This window comes from Heteronotia binoei, chromosome 2, assembly GCF_032191835.1.
Source record: "Heteronotia binoei isolate CCM8104 ecotype False Entrance Well chromosome 2, APGP_CSIRO_Hbin_v1, whole genome shotgun sequence".
In the NCBI taxonomy this organism is placed as follows: Eukaryota; Metazoa; Chordata; class Lepidosauria; order Squamata; family Gekkonidae; genus Heteronotia; species Heteronotia binoei.
This window is the reverse complement of record NC_083224.1, coordinates 172,145,637-172,163,484: the sequence shown is the minus strand read 5'-3', so window position 1 is coordinate 172,163,484 and position 17,848 is coordinate 172,145,637. Positions and strand designations below refer to the sequence as shown.

The 17,848-nt window shown below is 42.4% G+C and overlaps 1 protein-coding gene across 1 annotated transcript in view; it reads left to right on the top strand.

The window, feature by feature from the left end:
* The window catches only part of TNR (tenascin R), a 599,486-nt gene that overhangs the window by 556,688 nt on the left and 24,950 nt on the right, over window positions 1–17,848 (top strand). Inside the window, exons 13-17 of the mRNA XM_060232476.1 lie at window positions 8,027–8,146; window positions 12,990–13,133; window positions 16,124–16,243; window positions 17,125–17,268; window positions 17,364–17,494. Coding sequence (XP_060088459.1) covers window positions 8,027–8,146; window positions 12,990–13,133; window positions 16,124–16,243; window positions 17,125–17,268; window positions 17,364–17,494 — 659 coding nt within the window. The remainder of the gene's footprint in view (window positions 1–8,026; window positions 8,147–12,989; window positions 13,134–16,123; window positions 16,244–17,124; window positions 17,269–17,363; window positions 17,495–17,848) is intronic.

The following is a 17,848-nucleotide window of genomic DNA, read 5'->3' as shown; positions in this document are numbered from 1 at the left end:
TATGTTCATTGTATCCCGCTGAAGTCCCTATCCTCCCCAGCTTCCACCTCCAAATCTCCAAGTATTTCCCAGCCTGGATCTGGTAACCCTACCTACAGGTGGAACCTGGAGATTGCCCAGAATTCTAGAGATTAGTTCCCCTGAAGATATTGGCTGCTTTGGAAGGTGGACTCTATGGCATACCTCCCGGGGATCCCTCTCCAAACACCACCCTCCCAGGCTCCACTCCAAAATCTTCAAGGTATTTCCTAGTCTGGACTTGGAAACCCTATTCCCAGTGCCAGGGCCCTTTTTTTGTAGAAAAAGCTCAGCAGGAACTTATTTGCATATTAGACCATACCCCCTGACACCTAACCGGCCAGAACTGCATTTGTGTGCATCCCTGCTTTTAAAAAGCCCTGCGCAGAAAACTAGCAAGTCAGGGGAAAGGCTGGGCTAGAATCCATCTCTGGAACATCAGAGTGCAGTGAATTTTATGTGGAGGAATGTTCAGTAGGGTTGCCAGCTCTGGATTGGGAAATAATACCTGGAGTGGAGCTTGGGGAAGGGAGGGACAGTAGTAGTAGTAGCAGCAGTGGCAGTGGCGGCGGCAGTAGTAGTATAGTGCCATAGAGTCCATCCTCCAAAGCAGTCATTTTCTCCAGGGAAGCTGATCTCGGTCATCTGGAGATTAATTGCAATAACAGGAGATTTCTGGATGCCACTTGGCAGCCTTAAGCGTTCAGTATTTTGAATCTCCCACTGCAGTCTGAAGTATTTTGAGTCTCCCACTGCAATCTGAAGTTAGTTTGGTAACTAACTAGGCCAGAGACAGCAGCATGCATTTAGACATGTTGTGGCCCAGTTTGGAAAGATGTGCATCCATTTATGCTTCCCCAGCTCTAATAGTACCAGAAAGATTCATGTGCAACAGCTGTCTCTGGGGCTGAAGTGTTGTCACTTCAAGTGTTGTCACAAGTGTTGTCTCTGGGCTCTTCTAGTGTTGTCAAATAGGAACTATTAGACAACAAGACAGGTAGCTAGGTTCTGTTCCCAGGTTTATAAAGAATGCAAAAACCGAGACAAATAGGCCAAACTGTAAATCTTTTAACAGATTTTAAAGTGACTTTTTAAAAGGTTTAAAGGGTTAAATAATAATCTTATAATCTTAAAAAATAATCTTATATAATCTTAAATAATCTTTAAAAATAATAAGAGCCCCAAGGCTCAGTGTTAAAGCTGCAGTACTGCAGTCCTAAACTCTGCTCACGACCTGAGTTCGATCCCTGGTGGAAGCTAGGTTTTCAGGTAGCTGGCTCAAGGTTAACTCAGCCTTCCATCCTTCTGAGGTTGGTAAAATGAGTACCCAGCTTGCTGGGGGGAAAGTGTAGGTGACTGGGGAAGGCAATGGCAAACCACCCCATAAAAAGTCTGCCGTGAAAACGTTGTGAAAGCACCCCAGAGTCAGAAATGACTGGCGCTTGCACAGGGGACTTTTCCTTTCCAACAATCTTTTAAATTCTTTTTTACTGTTATAACCCTCAAGTCATCAAATCTTAATATGTAGCCTCTTTGTGTGACTTTTTATAAGGTACTTTTAAGGTTGTTCTAAATGACTTACATGTTCTGGTCAATGACTGTAACAATAAACTGACTGTCTCTTGCCTTGGAAACCCTCTGGGGTCACCATACTTCAGCTGTGACTTGATGGTATTTTCCCTCACTAGTTGAGCCCCACAAGAAAAGAAGCTGGTGCCTATTTTAGCTCATAGAACCAGAAGTACAACTACAGCCTTTCTTACAAAGACCCACTGGGCATGTGCAGATAAAAAGTATGGGGGAAAACAGTCAAGCTCTGATTGGCAAAGGTTCTTTGGCTTCCCTGAATACCCAGAGGCCTTTCTGGACTCCAGAATAAGTCATCATTTTTACTGGGAGTCAAGAATTACAGTGAAAGGTGACTTTGATTCATCCGAACACCACAATCTGACATCCTCAGGAAATCAAAGATAAGAGGCAGGTGGCTTAATTAAAATAATGGATCAGAAAAATATGTTTCTTTTCTTTTTTTAAAAAAAAAATTCTCCGTTGTTTAATTCACAAGATGAATCATCTAGCTTTGAAAAACTAAGGGAAAAATTTGAACTCCTCTCCCCATGAATTAACAAGATCATTAAGACATGCAGTAAGAAAGTTGTTCGGTTCAGGTGTGCTTATGATACCACAAACCCCCTATACATTAAATCTACTTATCTTCCAAAATTAACAGAAGATTAATGTTCAGAGACACCCCAGGTGTTTGGAAAATAAAGAACAGGCTTGAATCAGATGAGAACTGCCTGTAAAAAATAGATTCTGAATTTTAAAAAAAGGTAATGGTAGAACTAAACTGAATACAGGTACCTGAAGGTTAATTAGACTTGGCATCCAAGTAAGATGTACAAAAACTTTAAAAGATGTGAAAGAGATATATAAAGAAATTTTGGGAGATCTGTGTGAAAAGCCTTTAGTGAGGTTCCTCTGGTGGGTTTCCTTCCTTCCTTCCTTCCTTCCTTCCTTCCTTCCTTCCTTCCTTCCTTCCTTCCTTCCTTCCTTCCTCCCTCTCTCCCTTCCTTCCTCACTTCCTTCCTTTCTCTCTCTCATTCAGGGTTTCCTGCTTGTTTAACTTTTTTTTTAATCATATGTATGAAGGAATATACAACGGCTGAATGTGCAAATGGCTGATATCAGAAATCTATTGCGTTTAATTGGGAGGAACTTTCAAGGAAGGTTTGAAACAGTAAGGACTGTGTTGAGGGGGAGATTGTGGAATGTAATGAAGAATGGAAAACATGATAAATTATTTAAGGTTAAGTGCATTGATTGACAAGGAAGTACTAAATACCGAACTAAATAACTTATAAAATATTTGTAAAATCTTATTTTTTAAAAAAAGAATAACAGTGAAGAAAGTCAGAATAAGGAGCAGTTCAGTGCAGTCCCCTCCCCACCCCCAAAAAAACCACAAGTGTAATGTGCAGTCACATTTACTGAACTCCAATAATATACTGGAGCTTGGTTCCATAGAGAGGGGAATATCCAGGTCATGGGCAGTTCTTATTGACTTGAGGCCTAGACAGTCTACTTCTGGATCTAGAAAAAGGTGATTCCTGAATTGCAGAGGATAGTGTTCAGAGAAGGGCAGTAGACAGACTTATGGCATTTATACCAGCCCCAGCAGTGTCCTGTTGCCAGGCAATCTTAGGGGGACTGATGCTGCAGACTTCTATTACCCTTTTACAGGGCCTTTTTTGCTGAAAAAGCCCAGCAGGAACTCATTTGCATATTAGGCCACACCCCCTGACAACAAGCCAGCCGGGACAGCATTCCTGTGCATTCCTACTCAAAAAAAAACCCTGCTCTTGTATCTAAACCAGAGGTGGCCAAACTTGCTTAACACAAGAGCCACATCGAATAAACGTCAGATGCCATTTTGGCTTTTCTTTTTAAAGATGGTGGCGAATTGGAGTTTTTAGCAGTAGAGGCCAAGATGCTGCCATGAAGAAAGTGAAGTCAAAAGGTCTCAGCAGTGGCTCTTGACCTCCTTCTCACTATTGCCTAGAGTATCAATTGATGTAGCACTTAAGAAGTTTTCTTGAAATGACTCTTGAGCGCTGTCGACTGTATTTTCTTGAGCACAATGGAAGATACACTTCAGTTGTTGTGCATATGGAAGCTGTGGCTGAGCACCGTCTTAGATGCATCTCTAGATGCTTTTCCTAATCACCATCCCCTTGTGGCATCAAAATCAGTGCCTTAAATGAGGAATGAAATGTATAATCATGTTAACTGGCTTGCCAATTACTATGATAAATGGAGCAAAGCCTTTCCTCTCAGACCTCTGCAGGTATACACACACAATTATGCTTTGACTCGCATTTTTAAGGTCGCCTCATCAACAATGACAGCTATACAATAACTTTTTTAAAAAATGATGGTCAGGTTCCAGGGAATAAGCAATTGTTGCTGAAAAGTGTCAGCTGGTCATACTGCCATAGTCTGCCCTTTTAAAAAAAATAGAATTTGTTGTAGATTTTAATAATCAGTAAAGGCAGGACTTTTTTGTAGAAAAAAACCAGCGGGGGCTCATTTGCATATTAGGCCACACACCCTGTTGCCACCATTGTTTCACACAGGGCTTTTTTGTAGAAAAAGTGCAGCAGGAGCTCATTTGCATATTAGGCCACACCCCTTGGTGTCAAGCCAGCTGGAACTGTGTTCCTGTGCATTCCTGCTAAAAAAAAAAAAAGCCCTGTGTAAAGGGACAAAACGGATGTTCATTTGTTTAAATTTAGCTGTTCAAAAGCCATCTCCATCTCTGCCACTATTCCATTTCCATCTAACCTAACCCTTTTCTTAGCATTAATTTTCTTTTTAAAACATATTATAAACATGAGGCTGCTGAAAAAAAATGGCAGCCATGTTGAGCTTCTTTCCCCCCACTCATCTGCAACATCTAGTTCAGCTTACTCTGTCCTGATGTCATTACACTGTGCAATTTGCCACCTTTGCTGCATTAGCCACCGGTGTGTGGCACAAGAGAGGGGTAGCCAATGAAATGATATCTGCAGACATAATGAATTGTACTCTATATTAGTGGGATGAGACCTGACACATTGCTGCCGTTTTCAGCTGCAGTCCCATGATCTTCCTAATATTTAATTCCACCCTCTGGTACCTGGAGAAAGTGATCCCTTCTCTTGCTTCAGGCTGAGGCTAGCAAACAATTTTTTTTAGAAGAGCTGGAAGTACTATGATAAAATTAATGGAAGCTGTTGTGTATATGCTAAGACCATAAGAAATGACCAATGGCCATCCAGCCCAACACTCTGTGTCACACAATGGCCAAAAAACCAGGTGCCATCAGGAAGGCCACCAGTGGGGCCAGGACACTAGAAGCCCTCCCACTGTTGCCCACCCAAGCACCAAGAATACAGAGCATCACTTGCCCCAGACAGAGAGTCCCATCTATACCCTGTAGCCACTGATGGACCTCTGCTCCATATGTTTATCCAACCCATCTTGAAGCCATCTATGCTTGTAGCTGCCACCACCTCCTGTGGCAGTGAATTCCATATACACCTTCCCTTGTCCCACTTTCAGCTCTGGGCAAACAGGTTTGCTGCTTTATGAAGCATTACAGAAGCCCGTAAAATGTGTGTGATCAGATAAATAGAGGGGATGAGCACACACACCTCCTGTTCTCTAAAAAGGTATCCGTCTCCAGCCCCAGTCTTATCTATCTATTTATTTATACTTTTGATTTATTAATCACCCAATCCCTGTATACACAAAGCTCAATAAAGGAATACATAAATAGATTCATAATTATTAATTAAAATACAATATTATGGATTTAAAATTAATTCCAAGGTGGCATTAATAAATAACCTAGTGTCAGTCCTGGACTGTGTGGCTGCCTCACAAGTAGAATAAGGAGGGGGGAGAGAGAGAAAAGAGGGAAATGGAGGGTGCCAGCCAGGTTGCTACCTGTTGCCGTTGCTGCCCTCAACCAAAGCCTGGCAGAACATCTCTGCCTTGCAGGCCCTGCAGAACTGCATTAAGTCCCTCAGGGCCCTGCTGTTATTTGGCAGAGAGTTCCACCCAGACAACGTGGTCACTATGGTCGATATTGTGGCACACAGGAAGCCAAGCAAAATGGTTCCTAAACTATAGCTACTTGATCTGATAAAGGACACCAAAACGTGACGTGTGTCTCGAGCTTTGGTTTATGCTTTGTCAGCGTTCCAGACCCACTTATGAAATCATTCATAGATGTTTTGGATACGAACTGAGTTTATTTATATGTGGGATCTAGGACGCGATATTCATGAAGGAACTTTTGTTGCCTTAAACTGCTCTTTGTAATTGAATGAATGTGTTTATGCGCCTGTGTTTGCTTCCCAGTTGCGGGAGCCGTGTCTACCGGCTCGTTGATATGATATAGGAATATTTTCTTTACATTTTTTAACAGGGCTTTATTTGTAGAAAAAGCCCAGAAGGAACTTATTTGCATATTAGGCCACACCCCCTGAAGCGTTCCTGTGCCTTCCTGCTCAAAAAAAGCCCTGGTTTTTCATAATTTTAGATAGAAATTCTATTAAAGTAAGTTTCATTGATTATTCAGTCTGGTCAAGGACAGTCAGATATCTTTAGGGCCAGGGATCACCAATCAACAACTAGGGTTGCCAGGTCCCCTATGGTCACTAATGGGGAGTGAGGGAGTGTAGAATTGCCAGCTCCAAGTTGGGAAACTCCTGGAGATTCAAGGGTGGAGCCTTGAAAGGACAGCCAAAGGTGGTTCAGTAGACATGGCTCAGTAGATATGGTTCAGTAGACATGGTTCAGTAGATATGGCTGTTCTAAAAAAGAAATATTTAAATGAAGGCACATTGGAGGGAGAGGTAGGATGCTAGAATACCCAGCATGTAAAGGGCCCAGGCTAGTCCAGTCTCACCAGATCTCAGAAGCTAAGCATGGACGGCCCTGATTAGCACTTGGATGGGACCACCAAGGAAGTCTAGGGTTTGCTATACATAGAATGGCAATAGCAAACCACCTCTGTTAGTTTCTTGCTTTGAAAGCTCTACAGGGCCACTAGAAGTTGGCTACAGTTTGACCATACTTCCTACCACAAAAGGAACTGTAGGAAAAGATTTTTATGACACTAAAGAGATGTTTTGGAGAAAGGGAGATAATTAGAGGTGTACACTTCCCAATAACTACAGTGCAAACCATGCCCAGGTTTATGCTAGGGAAATCAATCCCTGTGTGTATTTATTACTTATTGTGAAATCTCTGGATAAAGGCTTTGCAACAATCCATGTTTGGGTTCTCAACACTTTATGGATTATTGATCAGCATGTTGATCATCAGTAATGTTAAGTTGTATATTTGCACAAATGGGATTTCTCATACTGGCTCTTTGTGACCTCTCGTTCTGGATTTGAAGGAACTTTTGTTCTTTGGTTATGAAAAGTGGTTGACCTCTGCAGTAGACGCAGTCACTTCTTTTATTCCCTTTCCCACGCTGCGTTAATAATTGTCTATCTAAACAGTATAGTTCTAAGATAACTGCGTGGCTTTTTTTGTGCAGGAAGTCACAGGAATGTAGTTTGCGCTGGCTGGACATCAGGGGTTGTGGCTTAGTATGCAAATGAGTTTCTGCTGGGCTTTTTCTACCAAAAAAAAAGCCCCGGATAACTGTAAACATATCCATTCTAAGATTAACAGTGCAATCCTAAAAAGAGTTGGACCCTTCGAAGACAAGTGATTTCATGGATTAAGAACAGTATCAACTGCATTGTAAATTTTGTATTGGATATTCTTTATTTTTTAAGAAAAGGAGTCTCTTACAGCCATTGTATTAACTAGCCCTTTTTTAGAAGCCAGTATAGGACAGGCTATTGTGGGATGAACAGATCTAAACCTCATGTGCAGAAAGGCCCTCAGCAGTGTGGAATAGGAATGGAAGGAGGGGCACTGGTTCATTAACCTGTGGAATGTTGCAGACACAAGTTAAATAGAGGTGGGAAAATAGTAAAGTGGTGGTTCTTAAATGTGTCATCCATGAGTGCTATGATGCCCACTGATTTGTTTCTAGGTACCCACTTGCTTCTTCCCCAAAGCCAAGAGCCAATCATAGCTTTTCTGCATTCACTGGAATAGAGGTCCTTTAGAAGACCTCGTGAGACATCACCTTAGGGTCTCTGGGGAATCACCCATTTGGAAATAACTGCCTCCACCTGGAACCACCTAGCATTTTGTGAGGGCTCCCACATGGCAGCCATTTTGTGATTGGTCTCACCTCCCATGGCAGCCACTTTGTGGTGGCACTCAGTTCCCTTTCTCACAATTCTAAAGCTGCCCAGAAGCTCACCAAGGTTGACGATTCCTGCAGTAGCATATTTCTGACTGTATAATGAGTGTATGTATAACACCATAAGTAGTTGCACTATTAAGAAATGCAATACTTATGTGTTTCTTTGTTGTGTTTGGCCTCATACAGGGATTGACCCACCAAGGAACCTGACCATTGACAACGTGACAACAGATTCTGTGACTGTCCGCTGGGCTCCTCCTATTGCATCTTTTGACCACTATAGAATAGCCTACAAATCTGCCCAAGGTAATCTTCTATGACTGTGGGCTACCAGGAGTCCAAAGGATAATGAAGGAGTTTAAACTGGAGGGTTGTAAATTCTTAATGTTATAAAAAAGCTTCCTGACTATAGGATCAGTTCAGGATGCTGTACTGCACATTAAGATTGCTTTTTGAAACAGTGCTGTTATCTGATTAGCCCAGGTTTCCCAGATACATGTGATTTCAGACGCAGCTGTTTTGTGGATTGGCAGTAACCCTTTTTACTGAAGGTCATGTAAGTTTTGACACACCTACTCCTCCCCACAGAGGTTGTTGTTGGGCTACAACCCTTTGTTCCATAATCGTTTATTTCCAGATTGGAGCCACCCACAAAGGGAAGGTGACTCTCCAATCAGTCTAGGCATAAGCATCCTTCCAACACACTAATGGGGTCTTGCAACCACACAAAACATCCTTCAGAACCTTCCAAAGTGAAACAAAAGATTTTTTGACACCAATTCCATGAATCTCAAGGAAAGGAGTTTTGAGTGGACAGAGTGGCACTTTCCCGCCACTCAGTTGTTCTTCAACTACCATATCAGTAGCATCATGGCAAAGCTTTCATTCTACATAATTTGTGAACTAAGCTTTTCTTCTCCAGCTTTCTCACCTCTTTCTCAGTTTGCTCCCACCAACGCTGGCCACTTTTGGGAAGCGTCTCCCAAATTAACCAGTACAGATGGTCATGATGTTTTCTTTGCTTAGGAGAAGAGCAAGGCAGAGCCCAGCCTGCCCTGCCATTAATTTACCAAGTAGGTTTGCAGCAAATGTTCAGTGAAGCTGATGGCAGCACTTTGCTGCACTCTTGTCAGTGCCAGGACCGGATCTACATGTTTCTGAAGGGGAGGGCAAAATTTAAAAAATGACACCCCCTTATGGGCCCATTCTATCTTATGGTTCCATAGAATAGAATGGACTCCATACCCAATTTGGCACCCCCCTCCGGTGGCACCTGGGGCAGGCTCCCCCCTAGATCCGGCCCTGGTCGGTGCAAGGCATTGCCAGCCCCAGTCCCCATTGACACTGGCTCCATCAAGGCTGCTCAGATCAATCAAAGTTCCACTAATATTGTCTCTGCAGACAAAGACCTTTGAGATTAGTATTTCAGTTTTGAAACAAGAGAATAGGCCGTCAAAGTTGAAACACCACACTCATTCTTCTCTTCTGAACTTATGAAAAAAAAGGAAAATATCAGGAGCCTAGGGGCCCCAGAAACCACTAGTATACAGCCAGCTGTAGCCTCACTGGAATCCATCTCATCAGACTTTATGATGCAACTGGCAGAAGCCTTGGTACCAGGTTTGACACTGAGAGTTTACAGAATTCCATGCAGCGTGGCGCCACTACTACATTTTTTCATCCACAATCCAATCTCTAATGCCCACTTAATGGTACCTATCTAACTGGCTCGCATGCCAACCTGCAGCTGTAACCATGCCTGAAGTCCATCTCTGCATTTCAGAGCATGATCATTTAAGACCAGCCAGTGCCAATGCCAAGTATCCTTTAACAGCCCCCTGCTAGTTTGGCTTGTGTATGTAAAATGCCATCAGGTCACAGCTGACCCATGGCAACCCTGTTGGGTTTCTAAGGCAAGAGACTAACAGAGGTAGTTTGCCAGTACCTTCCTCAGCCCAGCAACCCTGGAATTCCTTGGTGGTCTCCCATACAGATGCTAACCAGAGCCAATCAGGTTTGGCTTCTGAGATCTTATGAGATCAGGCTAGCCTGGGATATCCAAATCAGCACCCAGTTTGGCTAAGATACTCATTTTTACCAGCCTCCCAGATATCATCAGTCCTGACCAACTTCCATAATACATCTACTCTAGTTACAGGTGGCCTCCATTCCATCCTTATCAGAGAACTTGTTGATTCAGACACTGCTACAGCCCACCAAATCACAACTATCTCATTCTCACTGCTCTGCATCATCCAGATACAATGATAAAATTTCCTCAAATTCTCATACTTCAGATAAAGTATCATATTCCTCTCCAGGTCCTTTGGTAGTAGATCAGAAGACTACCTCCTCATAGAGGACTTCAGACAGGATGCCCACTTCTTTGGGCTTTGATATCAAACCACCAAGAGCATTAGTCAAGACCCAGTTTTACACGTTGTAGAAGAACACAGCCATTTAGTAGCATCTGTGCTCCCTGCTCTTCTTCAGGTGTCTAAGAAGATTTCTTCTTAGCTACCTATACATCAGTGAAACCATCTTTCTGCTTGGGAGGAAGCAATCTTCTACATTAGCCTATAGCAAGAAGACTTGAGAATATATAAAGGATACATCAGCAAGATAGCTCCTTCTTATTCTTGCATCTGGTCCTGAATTCCATTGTAGTGGAGGCATCTCAGAGCAAATACAAACAGAAACGCCATGCGGATAAGAAAGCTTGACAACACAAGTCACCCTGCTGTTCATTCCCACTAGAGTGCCTCCACAGACCACAACAAAGAACAGACCAATGACTTGTAGCTGGTGTTCTTTGAGTGGTCATCTGTGCAGTCATACAACCTGCCCTCTTTCCCTTCCACAAGTGCATTTTATCCTGCAGCATTATCTAAAGGGGGAACTGAGCAGGAAGCCATGGCTATGTTCATTCTAGGCACACACTGTCATGCTCCCCTCCTTTATGCGTGTGGAACCAGGGCTGAAACTCTCTTGAGCTTAGCTCAGTAAGGTTCGGAAGGTTACTCAGTGATCACACAGATAACACTGGTTGCAGGTGAGTGTCATGTTCCTAGACCCCTTTCTCTGTGATCACAGAAGGAGCTCACCAGAGGGTGGGATTCTTAGAACTTACAGAGCCACACCAGTGTAAATTGCTGGAAATTATTATTACTGATCACACAGAGAGAGATAAGGAAGCATCAAAGAGAACTGGTAACTCATCAACTAAAAGAAAACAAGTTCTAAGTTTTCTGCTGGCTCTTGATTATTGCTGTTATTCATAGCTTGTCCTAAAGTGCAGCTAGCGTAGGATTTCTAACATGTATATCTTCTGCTGGACAGATGGCAGAAATTCTTCAAGAATCATTGGAAATCTCCATGCAGAGAATGGGGGGTGTTTATCTTTGGGGGTACTGGCTTGGTTACTTATGGGGGGGAGCAGTGAATGAAGGCTGATTCCATACAGTGAGGATTCTCACTTTCACTGTGAATGCATCAGAACTTCTGCATATGGGAGTTTCTACACAATTTCCTCTGACTTTTCCTCACCTGTACCTTTCCGTACATGCTCAGCAATGTTTTCGTGTTTGCTCTCAGAGGTATGATCAGGTCCTGTGGTGCCCCTTAGCTGTCTCATTCTCTCTCTCTCTTTTTGTTCTCTTCATAGATGCCCTACAACATTGCTATGAAAATCTGAAATAGATAAATGGCAACAGCAATCGCTGATTTAAAGAAACTCACCCCCCCCAAAAAAAGCCCTCTGGCAATGCAGCCAGCAAAAAATGTTTAGAAAATGGCACCTGTGAGGTGCTGATGGGGAGAGACGACGATGTCAACATTAGTAGGACCTTTGCAGAGCAAGAAAATGCAAACCATTTTTTCCCCAGATGGGATGTTAACATGCTTGGACTCTGCATTCTTTCCAAAAAATATCAGAGCAATTGGGAAAGATCATATTGAGGACAGGGAAAACCTAGGAATAGGATGGTTGCAGTATGACATCATGTGAAGCTCGCAAAAGAGGGGCTCCAGCTTGGAAGCCAACACAGAGAAAGACCTCTGCACGGAAGCAACCCAATTTGAGATGCTAACTTAGCTTCAGCCAATATTAATAAGATTCCCCCTGTCAGGTGTCTCGATATGAATTCTTTTGAAGCTGGGCTTAGTATTCTAAAAAAGATTTTTCTAGCTGTAGTTCCATAGAAGATTAAGGAATCCAGACGTTATCAGTTCAAAGATGTAGATGGGCCATTAAAATAAGCTGAAGGGTAAAAGGTTTTGGAAAGGGGATTTCATTTGCATTTAACAAGCCCCTCAAACAAGCAGTTCCCAGGCACAGGGCATTTGATAATCGAAACACACGTTCTCCAGGATGGTGATTCTGTCAGTCTGCCCTGATGGAGGCGGGTTTATAGATGACTGACAGTGCAGTCCTAAACAGAGTCACACCCTTCTAAGCCTGTGGACTCCAGTAGGCCTGCAAGGGTATAATGCTGCTTAGGATGGCACTGGTGTTGCATCAAAAGGAGTGTCTCACACACATTGTAATGTGTTGCGTTGTCCATGCTGCTAAGGTGGGAAAGGATTGTAATGGAATGTCCTGCTTTGAAAGTTGTCAATGAACAACCTTCGGTTCAATCATTATAGGTACAGTAGAAGCTTTCTTAGACCAGAAGTTGGATCACCATTGTGTTCCGATATGAGACCCTGGAGTTTTTGTAAATGTCTCAATGGCTCCTCAGTAAGATCAAGAGTTTTTCTGAAATATGGTCTTTTTGTTGCAGTTCATCTTTCCCTGGAATGCACAGCTACATGAAAGCATCACAGAGGGTGAAGATTCTGAGATGCTGCCCTGTGTTAAAACATCTTGCAAACAGAAAGCCAGCAAAGCAAGCAAAAAGACCTTTCCCCCTACTGGGCTGCTTGTCTGTTTGCAGGGTGTGTTTTAATTTAAAGAAAGATTCAGGACAGGACTCCTCCACCTGCTGTCCATTCTGCCATCTCATTCTCCTGCTTGTGTGAACCAGGCCTCTGACCTTTCATGGACATTCTTTTCAAAGTCTGTCCTGCCTAGGTGTGCCTATGATGAGACTCTTAATAGAGCAACTTGATTTGCAGAGAGGTAACCAGGCTGTTTTCTCTATCCACGCAGGACGAGTGGACAGCATCGTGATCGCTAAGCGGGTCACTGAATACACCCTCAGCCATCTCCAGCCAGCCACGGAGTATGAGATCAGCTTAAAGAGCGTGAGGGGCCGAGAGGAAAGTGAGCCTCTCTCACACATCATGTACACAGGTACATAGTTGCTCTATGGGGTATGAGGAACAGCTATGATTTTAAAGTAACGGTGTCTGGTTTTAACAATACAATAGAGGCATGAGAGTCAAGGATGCTCAGATTCCCCCCATGCTTCATGACTTCATGTTTTGTTTTGTTTTTCTCAGGCTAACTTCCATTAATGGAGCTGGGCTGAAATTAAAAAAAAAATGTATGCAGTGACAAAGAGGAGGATGGTTCAGCCCCCCTCATTCACACACTCCTTTTGGTGTAACAACCAGATCTATCCCCACGCATATGAAATCAAGACGTGGTTTCTGGTCTGTGTCATTTAGCACTGTGGGAGTTAACAGAGCTAGCGAAGCTCAGATGCATGCTGGTTTTGCTCACCTCTTCACCGACTTCAAATTGGGAGCCGGGGTTTTTTTTTTTTTTTTGATGAGCCATTTATCTGTTAATTTACTTCTTTTTATTTTTTTTTATTTTAGAAAAACCATGAGGGTACAGAAAAGAAAAGGGGAAAGGAAGGAAAGTGGGTTATACAACATAATTACATTTGTTGAAGACAATCATGTAGTACATAATGCATAGAAAAATTTCCCTTTCATCCCCTTCATTGTAATTTTAAGGTGTTATCTATAAAATACAATAATTCTTATTTCTGCTGGGGTGGAATTGTATTCATCATTTAAGTTTTTATGTTTCAGACCTCATAACTAAATTATTTTGACTGCACTCATTTCATCATAACTATGTATTCAACATAACCTATTTCTGCCGCTTCTACGTATTCATTAGAACTTTTAATAGGCCAATAGTATATCACAGTGTAAAAGAAAGTATGTTATATATCTCATATAAAGAACCCATTTATATTTGGGGTATTACATTTGTAACAGATTTTAATTCTACTTCTATTTCATTACCATACATTTGTATATGACATTTTCTCACTTTAAGTTTGTCTCCTGCTAGCACAATACTCATAATACACACTCCATCTTTCTCCTGTTTTTATTAATTTTGCCCTTACTGCATATTCAGCAAGTTTGTTTTCAATTTCTTCTAAATGTGGACAGATACCTAGTTTCCATTTTGCTAGGTAAATAGTTCTAGCCTTTTGGATGTTTGGTCTACCAGCAGTCTTCTCATTCCAGCATTTCCATATATTGAAGTACATTTTAGGTAATTTTATTATTTATTTATTTCTCGGATTTATATCCCACCCTCCCCGCTGAAGCAGGCTTAGGGCGGCTAACAACAGTCAAACCAATAGCAAACAATTAAAATTAACAATAATCATTGCCGATCAAACAATTTAAAACAAGTTAAAACAATTTAAAATGATCTAAAACAATTTTGGTGCTAGTGTTGGTACTATTAAATTCAGAGATGTTGGGCATCTACTTATACTGTAATTTAACTAAAGGCAAGTCGAAACAGAGCTGTTTTACAAGACCCTTACATCTTCTGGGAGTTGGTTCCACCAGTGCGGGGCCGCAATTGAGAAGGCTCTTTCTCTGGTAGCCTTCAGTCTCGCCTCCCTCGGCCCAGGGATTGACAGTAAATTCTGCGATCCAGATCTGAGTACCTTCTGGGGAACATGTGGGGAGAGACAGTCCCTAAAGTAGACAGGTCCTCAGCCATATAGGGCTTTAAAGGTAATAACCAGCACCTTGTAGCGAATCTGGAATACTATTGGCAGCCAGTGCAGTTCCCGCAGCCTTGGCTGTATGTGTTCCCATATAGAGAGACCCAATAACAGCCTGGCTGCTGCGTTCTGCACCAACTGCAGTTTCCGGATCCGAGACAAGGGCAGCCCCATGTAGAGCGCATTACAGTAGTCTAGTCCCGAGGTGACCGTTGCATGGATCACAGCTGCTAGGTTGCTGCACTCCAGGAAGGGGACCAACTGTCGTGCCTGCCTAAGGTGAAAAAAGATGGATTTCACAGTGGCTGCTATCTGGGCCTCCATTGCCAATTTTCCACCGTTAATATTCCTTGATCTGTCTTTTTTGGGGTCTAGTACTCGATTCATATCTCCAAGAATCATTATTTCCTCATCTTGGAAATAGTTCGGACAAAAATTGCAAAAAAAATGACTGGCCTCATATGGTGCAACATCATTGCTATTGTGCATATTTTGCCTTCCAGGAGTTTCATTTTTAAAAATTAGATAACTTCAATCTGAGTCTCTTAATTCTTCTAATACTTCTAATTTGGGGTTGTTTATGTAAATGGATAATCCACATTTTTTTAATTTTATGCTGAAGCAAGATATGCTTTGCCTAATTTTTTATTGTTTGTATTCATATTTCTTTTTTTTAGTTTCTTGTAGGCATAATATATCAGCATTTTGTTTTTCCAGTTGATTGAAGATTTTTGTGCATTTTGAAAGAGAAATCTGCTAATTGACTTCTTCCTGCCTGTTCAGCAGGTTTCTTTGACTATTCCTTCCCCACAGTGCAACACAACTCAATTAGTTTTCCACGGGTATTTTTGTTTTTGCACAGCCCAATGGATTTCTTCTTCCTCCCTGCCCTAACTTGCTGCTTCATGGAGCAGGCGATTGTTTAAACAGACAGCTAAATCAGTCACAAATCATACAAATTAGTCATTTAAAAAATGCTTAGGGGGTGGGGGGGTTAATTCTACCATTTGGTTAATGGCTGAATTGGCAGCCTTTTCACATATCTGCTTTTTTTTTTGCAATAAACCGATGCAAACCTGTTCAGCAGGCGTTCGAGTCATTTGGTGCCAAACTGAGCAGAACTAGTGACTGGCTCATGACTGATAGGCAAAGTCAAACACACTAAGTTCAGCTGTCCAACAGGTTTGCAACAAAATTCACAGCATCCCTAATCAAAACTGCAGTGATCATGGTTTGGGGAATTTATCTGATTCATATATAGTGAATTATTGTTTGGATACTTGGCTTCTGAGGTAAATTAGAATTGAGCCACTGCTATGCCCACTCCCTTGCCTTGCCTGTTTTGCACTGTTTGTAGCCATGGATAATCCAGAGAGCTTGACTGCCAGCAACATCACTCCAACAGAAGCCCTGCTGAAATGGGAACCGCCTGTGGCTGAAGTTGAGAGTTATGTCATTGTGCTCATACACAATGCAGGTATGTCTCTGTGGCACTCAGTAGGGATGGAGGGAACTGAATGGATGGGCTGTGATTCAATGGAAGAGCCTCTGCTTTTCACACAGAAGGACCTAGCTTCAACCCCCAGCATCTCCAGTTAAAAGGTAGCAGGTGATGGGAAAGACCTCTACCAGAGATCTTGCAGATCTGCTGCCAGTCTGAGTAGATAATACTGACCTTGATGCTTCATGGAGCAGATGATTGTTTAAACAGGCAGCTGAATCTGGTCTAATGTAGTGTAAGGCAGCTTCATGTGTGTTCATGTGTATCTATGAGAGGAAGAGGGTGAAAAGCCAGTGATTGGAGCTGCTGGTAGATTTCGACATGCAACATTGTGTGTGTTGAAATCAATGCACATAGGGATTGGGAATGAGCACAGTGGACTCCCACTACACCCAATTGTCAGCTTATGAGCACAAAGTCTATGTGCGTAGACTTCTTCTCTGTGCTCAGAAACGTTTGAAGAAGCAGCATTTGTGATCATGGGTACAAAATCTACATACAAACACTCTCTACACGTGTAGACTCCAAGCTCCTGAGCTAGCAATCGCATGCATAATGTGACCAATGATAGGAGAAGCAGGAAGAAAAGGAAAGGATCAGTGTAGAGTGGTCCAGCAATAAAATCCAAATCTACATAAAGCTAAGAAGGTGTAGGTCTGGATGGAAGACCTCCTTGGATTTCTGTTCGTCACACCTTGACATCCATGATGGGGAAATGATGAGATAAGGGTGCAAGGGATTGGGTCTTATACTGGACTGTGCCCACGTCCTGACTTGTTAGAAGAGGAAGCTGCTTGACTACTTTCTGCTTAGGTTGTGGTTCATGCTCTCTACAGTCCATCATCTTATGATTTCAGTTGCAGGAAAGACTATTGTAGTAGATGGGACCAGCCAAGAGTACCAGCTTATCAATTTGCTCCCTAGTACCAGCTATGGAGTCACCATGTATGCCACCAATGGGCCTGTCACTAGCAGAACCATTTCTACCAATTTCACCACGCGTAAGTATAGTGCATTCCTTTCACTAACCAGAAAACACTTTGCATGTTATCTTTGGGGTCTGCACCCCCTTTAATTCCTCATCCAACCTTGGCAGTTTTGGATCCTCCATCAAATCTGACAGCAAGTGAAGTGACGCGACGGAGTGCCCTCCTTTCATGGCTGCCTCCCATGGCAGAGATTGAGAACTACATCCTGACTTATCGGTCACCTGACGGAAGCCGCAAGGTGAGTCCTCCCCATGAGGAGGCTTAGCTGACAGATCTGATTATTTACTTAGATTATTTGTAGTCCTCCTTTGTCATTGGGACTTAAGGCAGATTAGCCAATAAACAGAAGTAAAGTGATAGGAACAGGATTACAGAAATTTGAAAACAAAACATCACTATTAGACATGGTGTGTTGACAATGCCAAAAAGTGGAATTCCATAAGTAGATAATAATGTAGCGAGAGCAAGATAAAACATACAGTCAACAGGTTAAATATAGTATACAAGTGTAGCCCGCAGTCCTGTTCCCTATATTAAATCACCTTCTTGAACCACTGCATTATAATATAGCCTTACTGGGTTTCTAAAAATG